The following is an 18,729-nucleotide window of genomic DNA, read 5'->3' on the forward strand; positions in this document are numbered from 1 at the left end:
CCAAAACGTATTAAAACGGACAGTTCTATTCTGAGAAGACCTATTTCAATCTGATATGCATATGAATAAATCTGCCCACACACTATCCTTCAGCAAAGAGAAACTAATATCCATATCTACCCCTAAGGCCTTCCACAGAAATACAATAATTCATAGTTTTGTTTTAAAATTCAACTATTAATCTGATTATATAAACTACCATTTTTAAACATATTTCTTAAAGTAACAGCTTTAGGTCTCGTATTGGGCTCAATTCAGGCAAAACTTTGTTTCTAATTATACTACCTTCCAGGCCTTCTGACGTGATAAGGACTGGTGAAATCTAAGCTTCAAACCAAGAAAACATTATTTCTCCAAGCCCAGGAGCAAGAAGAGTTTTATCTACTGTGTATCACACCTTCTACACTGCTGTGTTTCTTCCCTAACATGGTAATTTGTTAACCTATTCTTTTTAAGTCACAAATGAGCACAGAAAACAAATGCATGAATATCAGAATTTCTATCCCATCTACATCATCAACGGTCTCTTTTGGTGATAGATATTTTTCTTTAAAACAACAAATCTTTAACAAGAGATCTGTGTGCACTGCTTAACCGAAGCTCTGCTGTATCATCTACAGCAAGTCCTACTAAAGCAGCCCAACAAAAATTACAATAGACTAGAAAGCGTGCTTGCTATTCACAGCTGAGCAAACACACAGACAGCCCGATCGCTGATGGTCCCTTGATTCAGCCAGGGAGAAAAGCTCTTTCCCATGGGTTGTGAACAGTCCAACATCCCATGGAACGTTTAAAACAAATCACAAAAAGTGAACTGCCTTCATCTTTTGCTTTTGCTTTAGCTCCCTTCTACAGCTTTGTTCACTCCTATTTCTCCACTGCATAGACGTTAGTTCAGTATCCCAAAAAAATTACCAGTAAGTATTGCTATGAAGTCACAGATTGCTTCAGGGTTTGTTTATTTTGGGGTTTGGCTTGTTTTGCCTTCCTCTGGTCACTTAATATCCTTCTCCTCCTCCTGTCTGGACAGTAGCCCTCATTTATTGCCAAGTTCTGAGAACCACGCAGTTGGGTTTTATTCATACCACAAAATCATAATCCCTTTCATTCAATTGCCCTGGGTAAGTGTCCGCATTTGCCAGACAGACTTAGTCACAAGAAATAATGGACAAGAACAGGCAGTGGCTCACCAACCTTATCACGCTAGTCTCAGAATAAATTGAATCCAAAAGGCCTTCGGAGGTTGTTGGGTCCTCCAGCTTAGACGGTAAGCAATCCCTTTTCTACAGCAGCTGTGTCCACTCTACTGCATTAAAATACATGTGCTTATTCATTTTTTATTAGAGCTTACAGGATAGCTTCATGTCAACAGGTAATAACCTTAGCCACTTAATATTTCAGTGTATTGGAACATTCATACCATGCCATTCGGAAGAGAATTCTCATGGATAACAGAGTGCCAGTCAGTACAACTGCAGCATTGCTGCTGTCAGGAGTGAAGCTAGGGTACAGTGTTTATTTTAGAGAATTTAATAATGTGAATCGCAAGTTAAGTATGTGGTGTCATGTCTTGTGACCTCCACTAGCAGCTATTTTTACTTGAGTTAGGATGATGACTTGACTGAAATATAATATAAGATGGTCTAAATATTGCTTTTATTTTTAAAGAAACATCAGTAAAAGTGCTTCAGTGGGTCCTAAATATAAAAAATAATCAAACAAGGACCTGCCACCTTGACTGTACTGTTTATTCAGGACATGTACCCCAGGATATATTTCCCAATGCAAAAAAAAAAAAAAATCAAGCTTCCACCATTGGAAAGAAGTTCCATTAAGTCACTCACATTTTTAAATGCTTTATTGCCACTTGCAGGGATTACTTTAAAGGCTTATTAGTCTCACTTTCACACATATAATGTGCAATTATTTAGGGAGAGCCCCGATGAACATGCTTCAAAGCATTTTACTTCATGAGAGAATAAGACTGTTATATGACCTGCCCCTTTCACCTTTCCAAAATTTGATGTGTATGTATTCTTCAGTATTCACAAGGCATCAAAAATACTATAGATCTTTTAAGTCTTTATTCATACTTCTTGGCTCTAATCATCATACCAGTCAGTACAAAGATGGTAGGCAATAGAGTTGCCTGCTTTGGGAAAAAGGACTTTTATTATTCCATTTGTTTTCAGAATACAATTTACCAAAAGAAAAAAACCGTATGTAGATTTAGACAAAACAAACATGCCTGTATGCACACTACGTTTAACGACAACAACTGAATTACAGCGACTTTCCTAAATCAGCTTAAGCACCCAAGAAACCTACTAGCCTGGATTAAATACCGTCAGAAGTCTGAGCCTAAGTCAGACCTAAAGCCTATATAAAGCTCTGGACATAACACAGACAAAAACCGCAGAGCAAAAAGATTTATTCTGTTTAACGTTCCGCTGTCAGCATCTTTAAAAAAACTACTCCTGACAGAAAAATCGCTAAATGCTAGGAAAGACAGAAATTAATTACTGAGACATGCCAGGACACAGGTACATCCGCAATACAAGATATTTACGCATGAATAGAAAGATAAAAGAGACTTTTCAGTGTCTTTTCTACTCATCAATGCAATCACAATTGAAGGAAAAACATCCCTATATATGTTTCTTTCATGCCATACAACTTACAAATTATGTTTGGAAAAACAGCTGGGGAAAAAAATGAGTATGAGTATGCTTCAAAAACTACTATCATCTGCTGTCCCCTAGTGGCTCTGTAACTTGTTTCACAAAATTGATCAAAGACTATTTTCAATGGTAGGCTTCGTAGCAGGCATCAATAGAAATTAAGAGCCAGAAAAAATTAGTTTTACAGACAATTGCTACAAGCAGCTCTTATATACTTAGAATTTTGGAAACTAAAACCCACAGGAAAACACTGTGATCTAGTATTTTAAATTACAGACTTTTCTAAGAGATTGCGTGACAAAAATATAGCCAAAAATATTTATGGGCCTGGCAGTATTTTAGAAGTTCTGTTACTCAACTAGTTAAGACTTTAAATAAATACTTTCAAAGCAGTTAGAAGAAATAGCTTCCAATCATGCCAGTCGCAGCATACCTTTCAAGCTTAAAAAAAAACAACCTCAAGATATGCCAGTGCTACTATAAAGTAAAAGCATTACTGGACAACACCCAGATTTTCTTGATCTTACTTTACCATAAATCAAGAATGCAGGAGATGCAATTTATGTTCTTCAGTAGGATAAAATGCAAGAAATGCTACTTAGGGAACACTGTGGTCTCATCCACTTAAAAATCATTAGCATTCACCTTAGATAAGGCTTTGCAAAACTGTAAAGTAGATGCAGGAACGCATCCACGATTGTTAGTCAAATGTTTTTCAGACCCATCCCCAAAATAATTTCTCCCTTGACTTTCATATTTACTTTTGTATCAAAATAATTTGATTTCAAAAGTAAACAGTATTTGGCATCCCAGTTTTAATTACAGTTTAACACAGTCTCTTAATTAGCCGATATATTTAATGTAGCTTTCATTTCATGCAATTATACACTCCCGTAACCCATGAAAATTTGTAATTATCTCTAACCTCATTAATGAGGACTACTAAACTGCAGTTCAGTTCATTTTTATCAAGTTTCAAAAAGAAACACAAGCTTCTCATGCTAACTGTAGCTATTGAAAACAAGTGAAGTTTCCTACTCAACCCTTAAGAGTTTACTGGGAAGTACATTCTCAATTATCCACATGTAAAACTGCATTTGCATATTTACTTAGTGCACAGTATTTAGTTAAAACTATTAGACATCGCTGTTGTTTTCTTTTCAAGGATTTATTTCATGCTGTCAAGTTCACTGAACGAATCGCTTTCCAGGACTGCTTTACTTTAAGGACAGAGGGAGCCTGCATGTTTCTCCAAAACAAAAGCCCAGTGTAGGCAGAACCTTCCTTGATCTTTGTATCAGATTAAGAGAAAGAAAATACCCATAAAGCTTCTCCTACAGAAGGAATTTGCATTCAGCATCAGTCACCACCCAGCTCAAACAATTTGCTCAGATGTATTAGCAATTTCAGTAAGGTCTGGCTACTGAAAAATTCACGTAAGAGGAAATGTAGATGACATCCCAGTGAAGCAAGGGGCAGGCATCCAGCACAGCCCATGGCCTACGGGGCCGACCTTCTGCCGCGATTTTCTGTCTAAATCTGTACCACAAGCAATCACAGAAGGTTTTATTTAAGGGGCCGCTGAAGGCAGACCCTTAAGGTTGCAAGGCTAACATCCTCATCAGAGTGACATTTTATTAAAAGCACTGTGGAAAAGGGTGGTGGTTTGTCTTTGTGACAAAAAGGGGGATGAGCTGCTTCCCCTCTCTAAACCTACTTACAATCACTCTTCTCAGTGCCTAATGAGAATTGGGACGAGGCCTGAGGATTGCAACTCCAGGAAGGTACTTTAACTCAGTGACACGGCTCAGGAAGAGCTCAACAAGCCTTCCAGAAACTGACAAATAAACAGTGCCAGATATATTGTTTTCCCTTCCTTCCATGATGACAGTATGCCATAAAGACAAAATTACAAGTCTTCTGTGGAAGCCACAAAGGATTAGGGCGGGGTGGGGGGGGAGGGGGTGGATGTGAAGAAAAACCCTCCAAAGACACAGAATTCTAAGTCTATATACTTTTCTCTCTATAGGGATGCATGAGATCTGGACAGGTTGGATCGATGGGCTGAGGTCAACTGTATGAGGCTTAATAAGGCCAAGTGCCTGGTCCTGCACTCCGGTCACAACAACCCCATGCAACGCTACAGGCTTGGGGAGGAGTGGCTGGAGAGCTGCCCGGCAGAAAAGGGACCTGGGGGTGCTGGTTGACAGCCGGCTGAACATGAGCCGGCAGTGTGCCCAGGTGGCCAAGAAGGCCAACAGCGTCCTGGCCTGTATCAGAAATAGTGTGGCCAGCAGGAGTAGGGAAGTGATTGTGCCCCTGTACTCGGCACTGGTGAGGCCACACCTCGAATCCTATGTTCAGTTTTGGGTGCTCAAGTGTGTCCAAAGAAGGGCAACAAAGCTGGTGAGGGGTCTGGAGCACAAGTCTTACAAGGAGCAGCTGAGGGAACTGAGCTTGTTCAGTCTGGAGAGAAGGAGGCTGAGGGGAGACCTTATTGCTCTCTACAACTACCTGAAAGGGGGTTGTGGCGAGGTGGGTGTTGGTCTCTTCTCCCAAGGAACTAGTGACAGGACAAGAGGAAATGGCCTCAAGTTGCGCCAGGGGAGGTTTAGATTGGATATTAGGAAAAATTTCTTCACAGAGAGGGTGGTCAAGCATTGGAACAGGCTGCCCAGGGAGGTGGTGGAGTCACCATCTCTGGAAGTGTTCAAAAAACATGTGGATGTGGTGCTTCGTGGTTTAACGGACATGGTGGCGCTGGATTAATGGTTGGACTTGATGATCTTGAAGGTCCTTTCCAACCTTAGTGATTCTGTGATTCTGTGAGATTACATCTACATTTGAATTTAGCCAAATAGCTACATGTTTTAACTATTTATGTATAACATTTACCGATTTTGTTCGTCAACAGTTTCTTTCCAAAAGCATTTTAAAATGTATTATTCCCTTCTGTTATAACAGGTAGATAGGAAAATGGCAGACACAGGAAAGGATGGGGCAGAAATTACAATAAAAACATGGCTAGAACTTCCACATTCTGAAAGAGGGCTGAAAGTACACATTCTTATTACAGTCACCAAAATTTAATGCCATCTGATCCAGAAAGACATATTTTAAACTCCTGTGCTGCAGAGTGCTTAAGTCCTATTCTAAGAAACTCTTCTGTTATTATGTTTGACAACTGCCTATGTTGCAAACCCTACTACAAATTAAATTATGTACAAGATATAATACCAGGTCCTGCATTTCATCCTTCAGATAATTGCGGAAAGTTTTTTATCTACCGATTTATACAGGACAACAACTGCCGTTTCTCTTAAAAATCCACTTTAGAGATCAAGGACCGAGTTTTCAACAGTATATCTGGGTAACTCCCATCATAAAGGCTTAGCCACAAATATTTTAACTAAAGCTATCCCTAAGAATGTAATTCTACAGAAGACTTAGAAAATTAAAAATTTAACCTGTAATTAACATTCTTTGATTCTTTCCTCCCCAAATTCAAATAAGGAAGAAATATTTCCATTCTTTTGAAGAGTCTTCAATGACACAAAGAAATTGGATCCACAGTCTAAAGCCGCATTTATCTATAAATGGCAGTGGCAAAACAAGCTTTCCAACCACAAACATGCTTAACTCAGCCTTTGAGATAATCTTGCCAAGTGCAAAAGATTTTGGTTCCTCACTACTAATCTCCCCTGATCAGATTAAACAACTGGGCATATTTTTAATGTCTGCATAAGGAGTCTCTGAAGCTCACTAAAAAACGATTAAGTCAAACCATTACCTTTAACTAATCAAAAGAGTCTTTTGGTGATAACAGCCCTTCTTTCTTTCCAATTTCTATCTTGATTTTTCCAATTTATATCTTGGTTTTTTCAAGTGAGTCTTTAGTCAATTATCTGTCCCTACAGTAAGTTAGTTTTAAAAGTCAAAATATTAATGAAAAGTGAAAACAAACCTGGCTGTTCTTCCCACTCTGTGGATATATGTGTTTGCATCTTCTGGACAATCAAACTGAATGACCCAGTTCACTGCTGGAAAGTCTGTGTAAAGAAAAAAAGGGTCAAAATTTAAGCTCACTGTACTCAAAAGCCTCCTATTCAAGAGCAACACATTATTTTGGAGCATTAATTCCTGTAAGAACTATCATTTAGAACAATTTACAGGCATTGGATGCAACCTCTGAAATGAAAATAAAATTAATTGCATGTATTAGCATATCATAAACAATCACCCTCTTCAAAGAAAGCTAAATTAATGGTGTCTTCATTTCCTAAATTATGACAGTGCACTGAATGGAACATAATTTCACACTTGACAAGAACAGGCATGCTTTGTGTCACACAGATGATAAAACACCACTACATTTAATAATTAAGTAACAATATCTGACCCACTTTTCACCTACAGTATCAATGTCCTACACCACCAGGGTTTGAAGTTAGCTGTGGCAAGACAGCGCTACTTCAGCTGTCCACATACAGAATATGATAGTCCCTCTCAAAGATGAGAGGGCGTGACCAAGCCTTACAAAGAAATCAACACTGAATGTGAATGATACTATAAATAAGCATTTTCTAACCGTTGCACTTCACCCGGCAGCACCATGTTTTCCTTTGGTATAAGTGTGTGTTAATTCCCGACCAAATCTGTAGCTACGCTGTATTCCACAATCATACCTACATTCTAAACCTAAACAACCACACCCACATTAGATCCTCACTAGTGAGATTTCAGCACTGTAGAAGGTATGATAAAGAGTTTTCATTTCTGCCTTCAGTTTTTAGTGCACCTTCCTCCCTTTTGTAGAATACTGACAAAACCTTACATTTTGGACAACAGAGTTTACTGTCTGAAGTAAGAACACATAGACTCCTGAAAACAGTCTTGTGTCATACCTAGATTCCTCCAAGTACTAAAAAAAAAAAAAAAAAAAGTCCAAAGTTTCCACAGAAAATATAAAGCAGTAAATCATAATTCAGTAGGTAATGACTAGAGGAAAGAAACTTGAGCCAAAACAGGTCCTACAAATATTCTTGCTTTTTCCCCTCATCTATTTTTTGCCTTAAGAATACAGTCCTATAATGCCACCCATAGCTCAGACATAAAAATTTCTTCAGGTTTTTATTCCCACATACTAGTAGGTTAGTACTTTTTTCATACCCTTTGGAGTAACCCACAGGATACAGACACATCAGGCATGTAGTAGTAAGCAAATACATCACTACTTCCATTTTTTCCTCTTCCAGATATTTGTCACAGAACAAGGCTGGAAAAACTAGATTGTCTCCAGACTTAAAAAAATAAATAAAAGACAGCTTCCACTGACTATCTCACTAACAAATGCCATTACAAAACTAGTGACAATATAGGCCTTTCCAGGACAAAAAGAAAAAATAAGCACAAATGATGTGGGCCTCTTCAGTAAAGAAACGGCAGAACTTTAAGAAGCATATCTGTTCTGAAAAACCCTAATGAGCTCTTAAGCAAACTACACCTTCACTTCTTACAAATCAGGTTGGCCTTCAGAGCATACAGTCCTATAAAGTCTCAACAGGGTTAGATCATCACTTTGTGATTAACTATTGCTTCTGTGGGTACATACCCAGGCCACGAGCTGCAATATCTGTAGCAAAAAGTACTGCTGCTTTTTTCCGAACAAAACAAGTGTAGACTTCCATTCTCTTCATCTGCTGCTGCTTGCCATGGAGTGCCAGTACAGGAAGACCAGGCTGAAGCTTACAGAACACTCTGAATAGATACTGGACCTACCCAACAAATCCAGGGAAAAAAAAAGAATTTAACATGCAATGCTAAACTTGTGAAGATCATATCCAGTATACAGCAACTGACCTCACACATCAAATGAAATATACTTTTCTCCACATCAGAGACAAGAGATGCCATTTTGAGACTTTGTCACACTCCCAGGTACTAGAAGAGGAAATGAACTATAGCACAAGACTGGTTTGCCTTTTGATGGCATTTCCTAAAAGGAACCAGAGTAGGTAACAGCAAGAATGACTTGAGTCATGGCTAGTTAGGCTATATATAAATGATCGAAGTATCAAAAGTCACAGAATCACAGAATCATTAAGGATGGAAAAGACCTTTAAGATCATCGAGTCTAACCATCAACCCAACACCACCATGCCCACTAAAACATATCCTGAAGTGCCACATCTACACATTTTTTGAACGCTTCCAGTGATGGTGACTCCACCACCTCCCTGGGCAGCCTGTTCCAGTGCTCGACCACTTTCTCCGTAAAGAAATTTTTCCTAATATCTAGTCTAAACCTTCCCTGGTGCAACTTGGGGCCATTTCTTCTTGTTGTATCGCTAGTTACTTGGGAGAAGAGACCAACACCCACATCACCACAACGCTCTTTCCGGTAGTTGTAGCACAATAAGGTCTACCCTCATCAGAAGCACTGCTTCTTGACAATACTGTAGAGGTGTAGTGTCTTATGCTTGAACTCAAAGCAATCTACAGAGTCTTGGTTTACTATTTCAAGCTTCAACAGCTTCTCTCATTAAAGCAGTGTGTTTACTCCTACACACATGCTCCATGATGCAGCATTATTTTATAGCAGGCAGATATCTAATATTTTTTTAAGAAAATAGTTACAGAAACTGCACATACTGGAGTAACAGTTGCTGCTCAGAGAATTTCTGTACAACTAAGCCTACCACCTCACTGTACTCACCAGCCAACTGCGAAACAACAAAAATATTGTAACCTCTTGCACAAGTGGAATAACTGCAATGAATATTTACTACACCACTGTATGTTGTAAAATATTTGATACATCCAGTAGTTATAGGAATAAGTACCTATGCCATACAAACACATACAAATAACTTTAACAGAATAGTCCCAGGACATTTACACAAGCAGATATTTGAAGGATTACTTCCCACATAACCGTAAGAAAAAAATTCCCTACACTATTTCACAATTATAATTTATATAGACAGATTTAAAAGCTTGTAAAGAAAGTAGGTAAAACTATTAAAATACTCTGTAACTCAACTACAAAATGTGTCATGAGACAAAACTGAAATAGCTGGCACTTAGTGACATAGCATTTAGCATTCATTGTAACAGCAGAGCACAAAAATGGCTGAGTACACTGAAGTCTCCAGAACCATCCTGCATCAAGCCTGGGTCGTTGAGCTTCCTGGCAGCCAAGGCCCTGCACGATGTGCCTAGAGGAGTAGGTGATGTTTGATTCCTCCCCCAATTTCCTGATGCAAACTAGTCCAGAATCACACCTCTCTCGTGCCTTGATATCTACATAAATATCTTAATTTTCACAATTTTAAAATGCTACGGTGAAAGGGGAGAATAGCCATACCTCTTTACAGCTTGCAAAAAACACAATGCTCTTCTTTTTCAAGTGACTTCTCAAGAAAGAGTATAACATGTTTACTTTTTGCTGAAGCTCACAAACAATGTAGTTCTGATCCAAAGTTGCCGGGGTACTAAAAAATAAAAAAACCAAAGGTACATTTAGATACTGTTAGTTCCCATAACATTAAAACCAAAAAGAAAAGAAGGGAAGATAAAGAATACACAGGCATGCAATATCTATAGAGCTGCTTGTCCCTTCTTTTAAGTCAAGAATGTCTGACAAATAGCCAGAAAAAGAAGGGGGGGGGGGGGGGGGGGGGGGGAGAAAAAAGAAAAAAAAAAACAGTGAGGCTGGAACACTTTGAGGAACAAGTCTTAGCGGCTCCACTAGAAAGCTACTCTTTAAAGATGAATCAATTTCCTTACTAAAAGCAGTGGGGAGGAAGGGACAACTTTTGACATTACTTCTGAATTTGTTTACTACTAGCAAGCCAAACTCCTTACATGTCTACGCAGTGACATTCAAATTGCCTTGACTTAAAATGCAATTTTGTCTATTAGTCCTATTAAAGCATCATTTGTGCTTAAGGCAATGTCAAAGCACAGTCTAATAACACACAAGAAAAGAGCACTGATGTACTTCAACTGATTACATCCCGACATCCAAAGTGACTTTGTAAAGCCCTGAATTGTCATCTTAACTCACCTTTCCATTCTTTACAAAATAAACTAAATAAAAAAATTCTTTGGCATAATTGCCCTTGAAATACATCTAAATGCTCATTTCTCACAGTTCCTCTGCTTCACCCTAAACAGACCAAGGGTATTCACAATTATTTTATTAAAGGTGCCACTTAGGAGGATGAAATTACAAGACGCTGCTCCAGTTCTGCTAGTCAGTTTGAATTATGCTGCAGCACCTTGTGCTTTGTAATTCTTTCAGAGGAAACTGTTTTCATAAGGCAATAACCTATTCTGTACCCAGGCAGTAAATTCTAAAACAAATGAATGCTTTCCTTTTCGATTCTGATTATTATCTAATTGCACTTCCACAAATATTTTAAAAATTAAATGTAATTTAAAATAAGAATTCACGAAAAATGTGAGATCTGTGAAACAGTCAGTACTCAAAATGAAGACTACATACTAGGCTTGTACATTCTCTTCTGCTAAGAGGCTATTAGCCACACAATCTTCTAAGGCAACCATGCTTATTTAAGATGCCTTTGATAGCACTACTGATTAAAAAAGGTGTTTGCAGTACAATACAGAGATAATGAAATCAAACTGTTAAAACTGCCTCAGAATTCAACCTGGCTGTGCTGTTCATTTTGCTGCTTCCTCGTTTGCTCTTGGGAAAGCCATTTTTATCACTGTGCTTCACCTTTCTCGTGCATCTTACATATGGAAATACATGCAAACTTCACAGAAAAGCAGAAAAAAAATCATGCATATTCATAAGCAATTTGACACTTAGATGATAGAACCCACAGAAATGCAACATACTAAATAACATTCTTCACTTAGTGACACATTAAATTTTTTGAGCTTGGCAGACCACATACTGCACTTTTTGCAAGGTCCTTCCATTCTGATCCAAACGGTATGGCATGACAAATTTATTTTGTGTGCACAGTAAACCCAGCACATCAGGAAGCCACAAGATTTACTGCACAGGAACTAATGCTGCATGCTTTCCCTTGGGCACCTAATACTGAATACACAAACAAGACTGTCATTCTGCACTTTCCCAACAGAGTAGCATTTCCTCAGAAAGCCATATTTATCAATGGCGCACAGAATAATTGTGTTTGTGCAACACATGTGGTGGTTCTGCACAGTAAGTGCATACACACAGGAGGCAAGGAAGCCAAGCAACAAAAAAGTAGCAATTCAGAAGCCAGTGTTACAGCCAGGATACTACTCCATCTAAGCTATAACCCACTCTGGGCCTTGCTCCCAAGGAAGAAAATTTCCACTCTGCAAAGCTGCCTGAGGAGCCACAAAGAAAGTGCAGGTTCAGCCTCCCTGGAACGAATCAGTCAGAACTAGTACCCTCCTATCTGGAAATTCCTTGCTTTCAGGAAGGCACACAACAGGATCCAACACTGCAGGAAGGAGGATACACGATGTAACTTCTGATTCAGGGAACTGACCGTCAGAGAAGCAGTTAAGAGGATGACCATCTGTTTAACCCTACCCCCAGAAAAAAAAAAAAAATATCCCAACATACCTGAATTTGGATTTCTCATGAACCCAAACATACTCCGGATCTTTCAGACTCAGCCGTGCAAGATCCTTCACTGATTTTGTTTGTGTTGCAGAAAAAAGCAGGGTCTGGCGTTTCTTAGGTAGATTTTCTATGATTGCATTCATTGTATCAGCAAACCCCATGTCTAGAATTCTATCAGCTTCATCGAGAACTGAATTAAGAGACAGTTTGAGAAAAACTGGTTTTAGCTTTATTTATATTTTTAAAAATCATACATTGAATCTATATAGTCCAAAAATCCATACCTAGTTAAACTGCAGAGATTAACTTAATTACTGTATATGACAGGATTCTCTTTAGATATTCATGCACTCCATAAAATATGTTTTTTTTAAAACTGCAACAGAAGTCATAGCATTTCCCATAATCTATGCACTACAGCCCTCAGTTTCACATGCTGAAGCATACAAGATCAGCATTTCAAGTAAACAGTTGCAATTTGCAGACAAACTGCAAATTACAAATGGCCTGTCCTATTACTGAAACAAAACATGGAATATAAAACAATGCTGTACTATTCATTAAAAAGCAAAACAGCCTCTCCTGTACCTAAGCTGAATTTACCATTGAAACACAGGGTACAAACAGAGTAGCACAGCAACAAAGTTTTAAGAAAAGGGCCTAGGTTTAATGCAGTTGTCTAACTGCCATGAATTGTACTGAGTGTAGCAAGCATAATTTCACATTTTATCAGCTTCATTAGCTTCTTAATTGCTTCTAAGTTCCTCAAGCTATGCTAAAGATCATGCAGTCCTTAATGGCAGGCAAACCTCTTCAGTACACTGAAATTTTTATTCAGGTTGGAAGGATGAAAAGAAACAATGCTAACAAAAACAAAGAAAGAAGCAGCAACCTGCCTTAAAATTCAAAAGAAAAGTGTTTTCTAGAACTGGACCAAAATATACACACTGCAATGGATATTCCATATAGTTAATTATCATGTCAGGAAAAACATGAGAGCCATAGCCAGAATGGAAAGGCCAGCATTAGTTAAGACAGATCTAAAGAATTATATGGGACACTACATTTGGTTTTGGGCTCCTTACTAGCTCACCTACTTGTTCTTATCATCCTAACGAAGGCATGCTCAGCAACTGTTTCAGAGAAGAAACAAGAAAGGTGTTTTGTTGTTTTGTTTTTTAATTTGTACATGTGTCAACTTAAATGTCATTTCATCTATATACCATGACTCAGACAAACTTTTTACCCAAGGAAGTGCTCTACACAATTATGAACTGCTACAAAATATTTCTGGGTACTTTCAAGTACTCAAAAAACTTACTCAACATTTGCAGATCAGATGCATAGAAATATGAAGTTTCATCCATGTGCTGCAGAAGCCGTCCTGGAGTGCAAATTAGCATATTTATGTGGTGGATTCTTTCAGACTCTTCTTTCAGATCCTGAAAAGGAGTTAAAAACCACCTTAGCTCTAGCTGTTCACACTAGAAGCCCAGTACCAGAGATGGTCAGGCCAGCTTAACCTATTGCTAGCTTTTAGAAAGAATAGTCAAGATCAGCCCTTCCTCTTTGTACAGGGATATCACAATTTCTTCAGCAGACTCACACTTATGTCTTAAGCAAAAAGTATTTCAGAATAGTCTAAATTAATAGCATAGTCCTGGGAGGCTTGGCAGGAGGGTCCATCCAGTCATGTAACCTGGAAAGACTGTAAATAAGCAAAAGCTTCAAAAGACAGAGTACACAGACAGGAAAACAAGTGGGTCATCGGTAAGCTCCCATTAACTACTTTTTTCCTTGACACTTCATTTCCAGCATTTCCCTCCCAAACTAGCACTTAATATAGCACTCATTTATGCTTCCATGCAGCAAACTCTGAGAGAGGACACACCTTTCCTCCAATGACAAGGCCAGCTGAGAACTCATGATTCTTTCCCACTTTACGCAGAACCTTGAAGGTTTGATATGCCAGTTCCCGGGTAGGCGATATTATCAAAACTCCCAGTCCATCAGCTGAAGTCCACTGATGGCGATACAGGAGTTCCAAAGCCTGGAAAAAATTACTGTATTCTCATTATAAATATCTCAGAAGGAAAATATGTAACAACAACAAATTTGTAACAAAAAGTGTCGTAAAAGAAAGATAAAGCCATACCAATTAAAATAATGACTTGACAAAACATCAGTATACATTTCACATAGTTTGATTATATATCAGTTCTAACTGATGGTAATGATATTTGCTGAAGCAAATGACAGACAGTAATGGGTGGTAAATCATAAGCATTTTACTGCATAATTAATCCTACTCTGCTAAATTCTGGAAATTCAGCCTTAACTGTTTATACAAAACACAAGGAACCTCCCTGCTCATAAGGTTTTGTGGGAACCAGAAACAGAATGAGCAACTAGAAGACAATAAATTATTGCAGCTTTAGTCCTGGTCATAGACTTGAAGCAGTAATATCCACATATGCTATAAACAGAGCATTCCAACTAAAGTTGCCATACACCTCAGATCAGGATGATTCCTCCCGTTATGAATTTACACTGCAGAAAGACTGTCTTAGTCAGCTAATCCTAACACAGAGATTTTATAGGTATGAAGCATTCTGAAATTCTGAAGGCTGTTAAGCATCCTTGTACAACTAATTTTTTTTCACTCTTCCTCTCTCCAGCTCTTACCATCTTTCTCCCCTAAAATGGTTTTAAAATAAGGGTTGTAAAACAAAGTACTTCTATATTAACCAATTGAGCAATCTCCCTTTTTTTTCTCTCCAGTTCAGAAGACTATGTTTTGAAGCCACCTGCAATTTTTTATTCTTTACTAATAAAAAAGAAATTTAAAAAAAAAGAAACAGCATCAAGCATAAGCCTTCTCAGCTAGAGAGGGTATTCAAAACACCTACTACTGTTCCCATAGTTACTGACAGAGTAGGCTCCAAAGAAATTCATAACAGGATGGGGTTTGTAGCTACTTACATGCGCACTTTAAGCAAACAAACTTCCCAATTATACTTTTAACTCAAAGCAATTAAATGCAGAGCATGACATTTTGGGTAAAACAGTCAAACATATATTATTCATGGCAGGGTTTTTCATCCTGTTTTCCCACTTCTACCTGGAGGTGATTTCTAACGAGTCCACAAAAGACAATAAGGAAAAGGGAGTCCACAATCACTAAGCTTAAGTCCAAATCCTAACATTTTAAAGGGTTGAAAACCACCCATCACAAAAAAAGCCTAAGGAACTGAAGAAATTTCCCCATTCTATTCCATACACTTAGTATTCATATCTTAAAAGAATCAGACAACTAGAGTTGCACCAGGAAAAGACTCCTGAGAGAAAAAAACAAACAACTTCCTAAATAACTCAGGGTCTACTAATGCAAGACTCAAAATGGAATTTCTAAGTGGCAGAATATTCCTAGGGTGAAGAACATAATTCTTTCAGAACTTTAAGCAGCTTTATTAAATTAGTATCTTGGCTTTCTTGGAACATCTAGATCAGCTGAATTATAACCCTTCTCCCAGGATCTATTAACCTAAGCTGTTTGACACCCAATACTTCCCGGATAACTTGGTTTAAGTACAAATGGAAGGATGTAAATTACTTACTGGGACAATAAAAGCCAAGGTTTTGCCTGATCCAGTCTTTGCAGCTCCAAGTACATCTTTACCTTGTAAAGCCAAACCTATGGTTTGCCTCTGTATCTCCGTTACCACGCGATACTGAGCTTCCTGCAATCCTAGTATTTGCAGTGTGGGAAGAAAAGAGAGGGTATGGAAGGGGGGGGGAAAAAAAATTCTTGATTTTTGTCTTGCCCAGAGCTGTATTTGCCCATTTAGCAAACACTGAACATACTTATCTAAAACTTAGTTTAAAGTAAAACATTTTTCAGATGCAGATAAATAATACATTCCTTTTTACTTAAAATACTTTCTGAAGAAAACTTTTGTACTTACCCTTTAGGGTTTTCTTTGACAATGGAAAATCTGAAAATCTTTGAATTTCACTTGCATTTATCTGAAACAAAGTAAGTTTAATCAGTGCTTACAATCTAAGTATAATAGGGAAATTAAATAGCATTCTTTAAGTTGCTGTTAACATAAATATGTAGTAGTTCAGTACAACCTGATCCAAGTTACCTGGTCAGGCAATCTATACTAGCTTGACCTTAGCCAAACTGCTCTTCTAGCATAAATGGTTTAGTAAGTAAAAAGATGTACTTTAATTATGGAGGCTAATAGCACAATTCAAAGCTCAGACCGTCATGAAATCACACAACAATTCAGGCTGTAAGGGACCTTAAGAGGCCACTGTTCAACCTCCCACTCACAGCGGGTCAGATCTGAGGTCAGGTCAGGCTGCTCAGGGCTTCATCCAGTCCAGTCTTGAAAGCATTCAAGAATGGAGACTGGACAGCCCCTCTGGAAATCTGTGCTTCTGCCTGACTGTCCTCATGGAGAAAAAGCGTTCCAGGCTGAGCCTCCCTCCCTTCTTTCAGCTTATGCCTGTTGTTTCTCATCCTTCTGCCCTGCTCCATCTCCTCGATGGTCTTCCCACAGGCATTGGGAGCTTATGTAAGGTCCCTGTCCCAACCCCAAAGTCATCCCTGCTCCAGGCTGAACAAGCCCAGCTCCCCCAGTCTCTCCTCACAGGGCAAGCGCTCCAGCCCCCACCATTTCAATGGCCCTCCACTGAACTGGATCTACTTTATTGGCGTCTTTTTCTTATTGGGACATCCAAAGTTGGATGCAGTATTTTTCAGGGGGGCAAATTTTTTTTTTTTTAAAATCACATTTTAAAGATACTGTGGTATGCAAGCAAGGTTTAAAATTGCAGTGTGCCACAAGCCCTAGACATAACTTGCGATTAAAACTCATGCTAAGCATTTCATATACAGTATCTCTAAAATTGAAACTTCTGTAGCCTTTTTCTCCAAAACTGTCCCGGTCAGACTAACTGCCAATAGAGATTATAATAAAATATTTATGGAAAAACACATAACTAGACAATTATTTCATATTTCTGTATGGCTGCAACAAGCACTGAGTTTATGATTCATGCACGCTAAGCATAAATTCATTTTCCTGGGAATATCCACAGAGGAGCAGTTTGGTTTTGGAGGCTACTGCAAATGGTGTAACGATAGTCATATCCCACAAAATGGAACTGGGGGGCTCCTATCTCCCTTCTTTTTTAACCATTTTGGCTTACGAAAAACACATTACTATGCTCCAAAGTACACAGTCCTTATCTTCCTGAAAAAGAGAAGCTCACCTGCACTTGTAGCAACTTAACCCTTACGGCTCCTATCCATAAAGGCAGATTCCTTCATCTGCGAGAAACACACGCAAACACGGCTGGCAAGCTCCCTACAGCCTACAACCTTACTAGAGCTAAGCTGTCCTTTCCCACTAGGAAATCTGGGACAAGGGAATTTTCAGATCCCTTCAAGCAAAGGATGATGGGTGTTCCAGCTGCTGTACAAGATCAGGCATCACACAAGCAGGTAAACGTTCTGCAGGGTAAAGACCTGGTAAACAAACGCTTCAGGAAATAGCTCCAGACAACAGACACGTTTCTCCGCAACTCCACTTTTACATTTTGACTCTACAGTGCTACAATCAAAAATCAAGATTTTTTTGCATGTACTTAGCGTTAGGTTATGTGATTAAAGATGAATGACCATGAACCCAAAGACCCCACGAGAATCAATGGAACAACACCGGGGAAGGAGCCCAAATAACGTCATCACTGCACATTGACTTAAAGCACCCTGACTCAGGGGCTCCCAGGGACCGTCGGAGGAGAGCACTCAGCTCATGGTTACTGGGTGAACCCCACTGAGGCATTAGTGGGGCCACCCCCTCCCCAGAAGGCCCTGCAGGCTGGCGGGGGTCAGCGCCTGCAGGGACGTGGGACACAGGGGGCTGCAGGGGAAAAGCGTTTGGGGACATTGTACAACTTCTTATGAGGTGTTTCAAGGGGGTTGTGGGAACATGCAAGCCTTGTTGTGGGATGTTTAGAGGAAGGGAGGGATCAAGGTGGACTAGGGAGGAAGCAGCGTGAGAAAATAGAGGGAAAAGGAGATAAAAGGGTCTGGTCTGGGTAACAGTTGGCTGGTCACTATGCTCGCCCGACCGAGCCCTGCACTTGGTCACCACAGCCAGCCCTGCAGTCTTACTAAATATTTGTATGTAGTGATGCAATTAATTGTTTACTATTAATAATAATTACTCCTATATTCTTTCCATCTACCTTCTGTGTGGACACACCCTCTATTCTGAGCCCGCCCAAGGGACCACCAGCCACCTTCAAGCTGGACCAGTGGGCAGCAGCACGCAAGCCGAGTGCCGGCAACTGGAGTGGGACCACGAACCTCAGAAGCTGGAGGGTGCCGGTGCCAGCACCAGGGGAAACCGGGCCTAAGGCAGCTCTGGGACAGAC

The 18,729-nt window shown here is 39.2% G+C and overlaps 1 protein-coding gene across 1 annotated transcript in view; it reads right to left on the reverse strand.

The window, feature by feature from the left end:
* DDX10 (DEAD-box helicase 10) overlaps positions 1-18,729 on the reverse strand; it is a gene marked incomplete at both ends in the record, with an annotated part of 201,187 nt that overhangs the window by 174,027 nt on the left and 8,431 nt on the right. The window contains 8 exons of the mRNA XM_082001371.1: positions 6,646-6,730; positions 8,293-8,455; positions 10,048-10,174; positions 12,277-12,466; positions 13,598-13,718; positions 14,168-14,326; positions 15,894-16,024; positions 16,242-16,302. Of these exons, the coding sequence (XP_081857497.1) occupies positions 6,646-6,730; positions 8,293-8,455; positions 10,048-10,174; positions 12,277-12,466; positions 13,598-13,718; positions 14,168-14,326; positions 15,894-16,024; positions 16,242-16,302 (1,037 nt within the window). The remainder of the gene's footprint in view (positions 1-6,645; positions 6,731-8,292; positions 8,456-10,047; positions 10,175-12,276; positions 12,467-13,597; positions 13,719-14,167; positions 14,327-15,893; positions 16,025-16,241; positions 16,303-18,729) is intronic.

The sequence above is a fragment of the Phaethon aethereus genome (assembly GCF_964289735.1).
Source record: "Phaethon aethereus genome assembly, chromosome: 1".
NCBI classification, from domain to species: Eukaryota; Metazoa; Chordata; class Aves; order Phaethontiformes; family Phaethontidae; genus Phaethon; species Phaethon aethereus.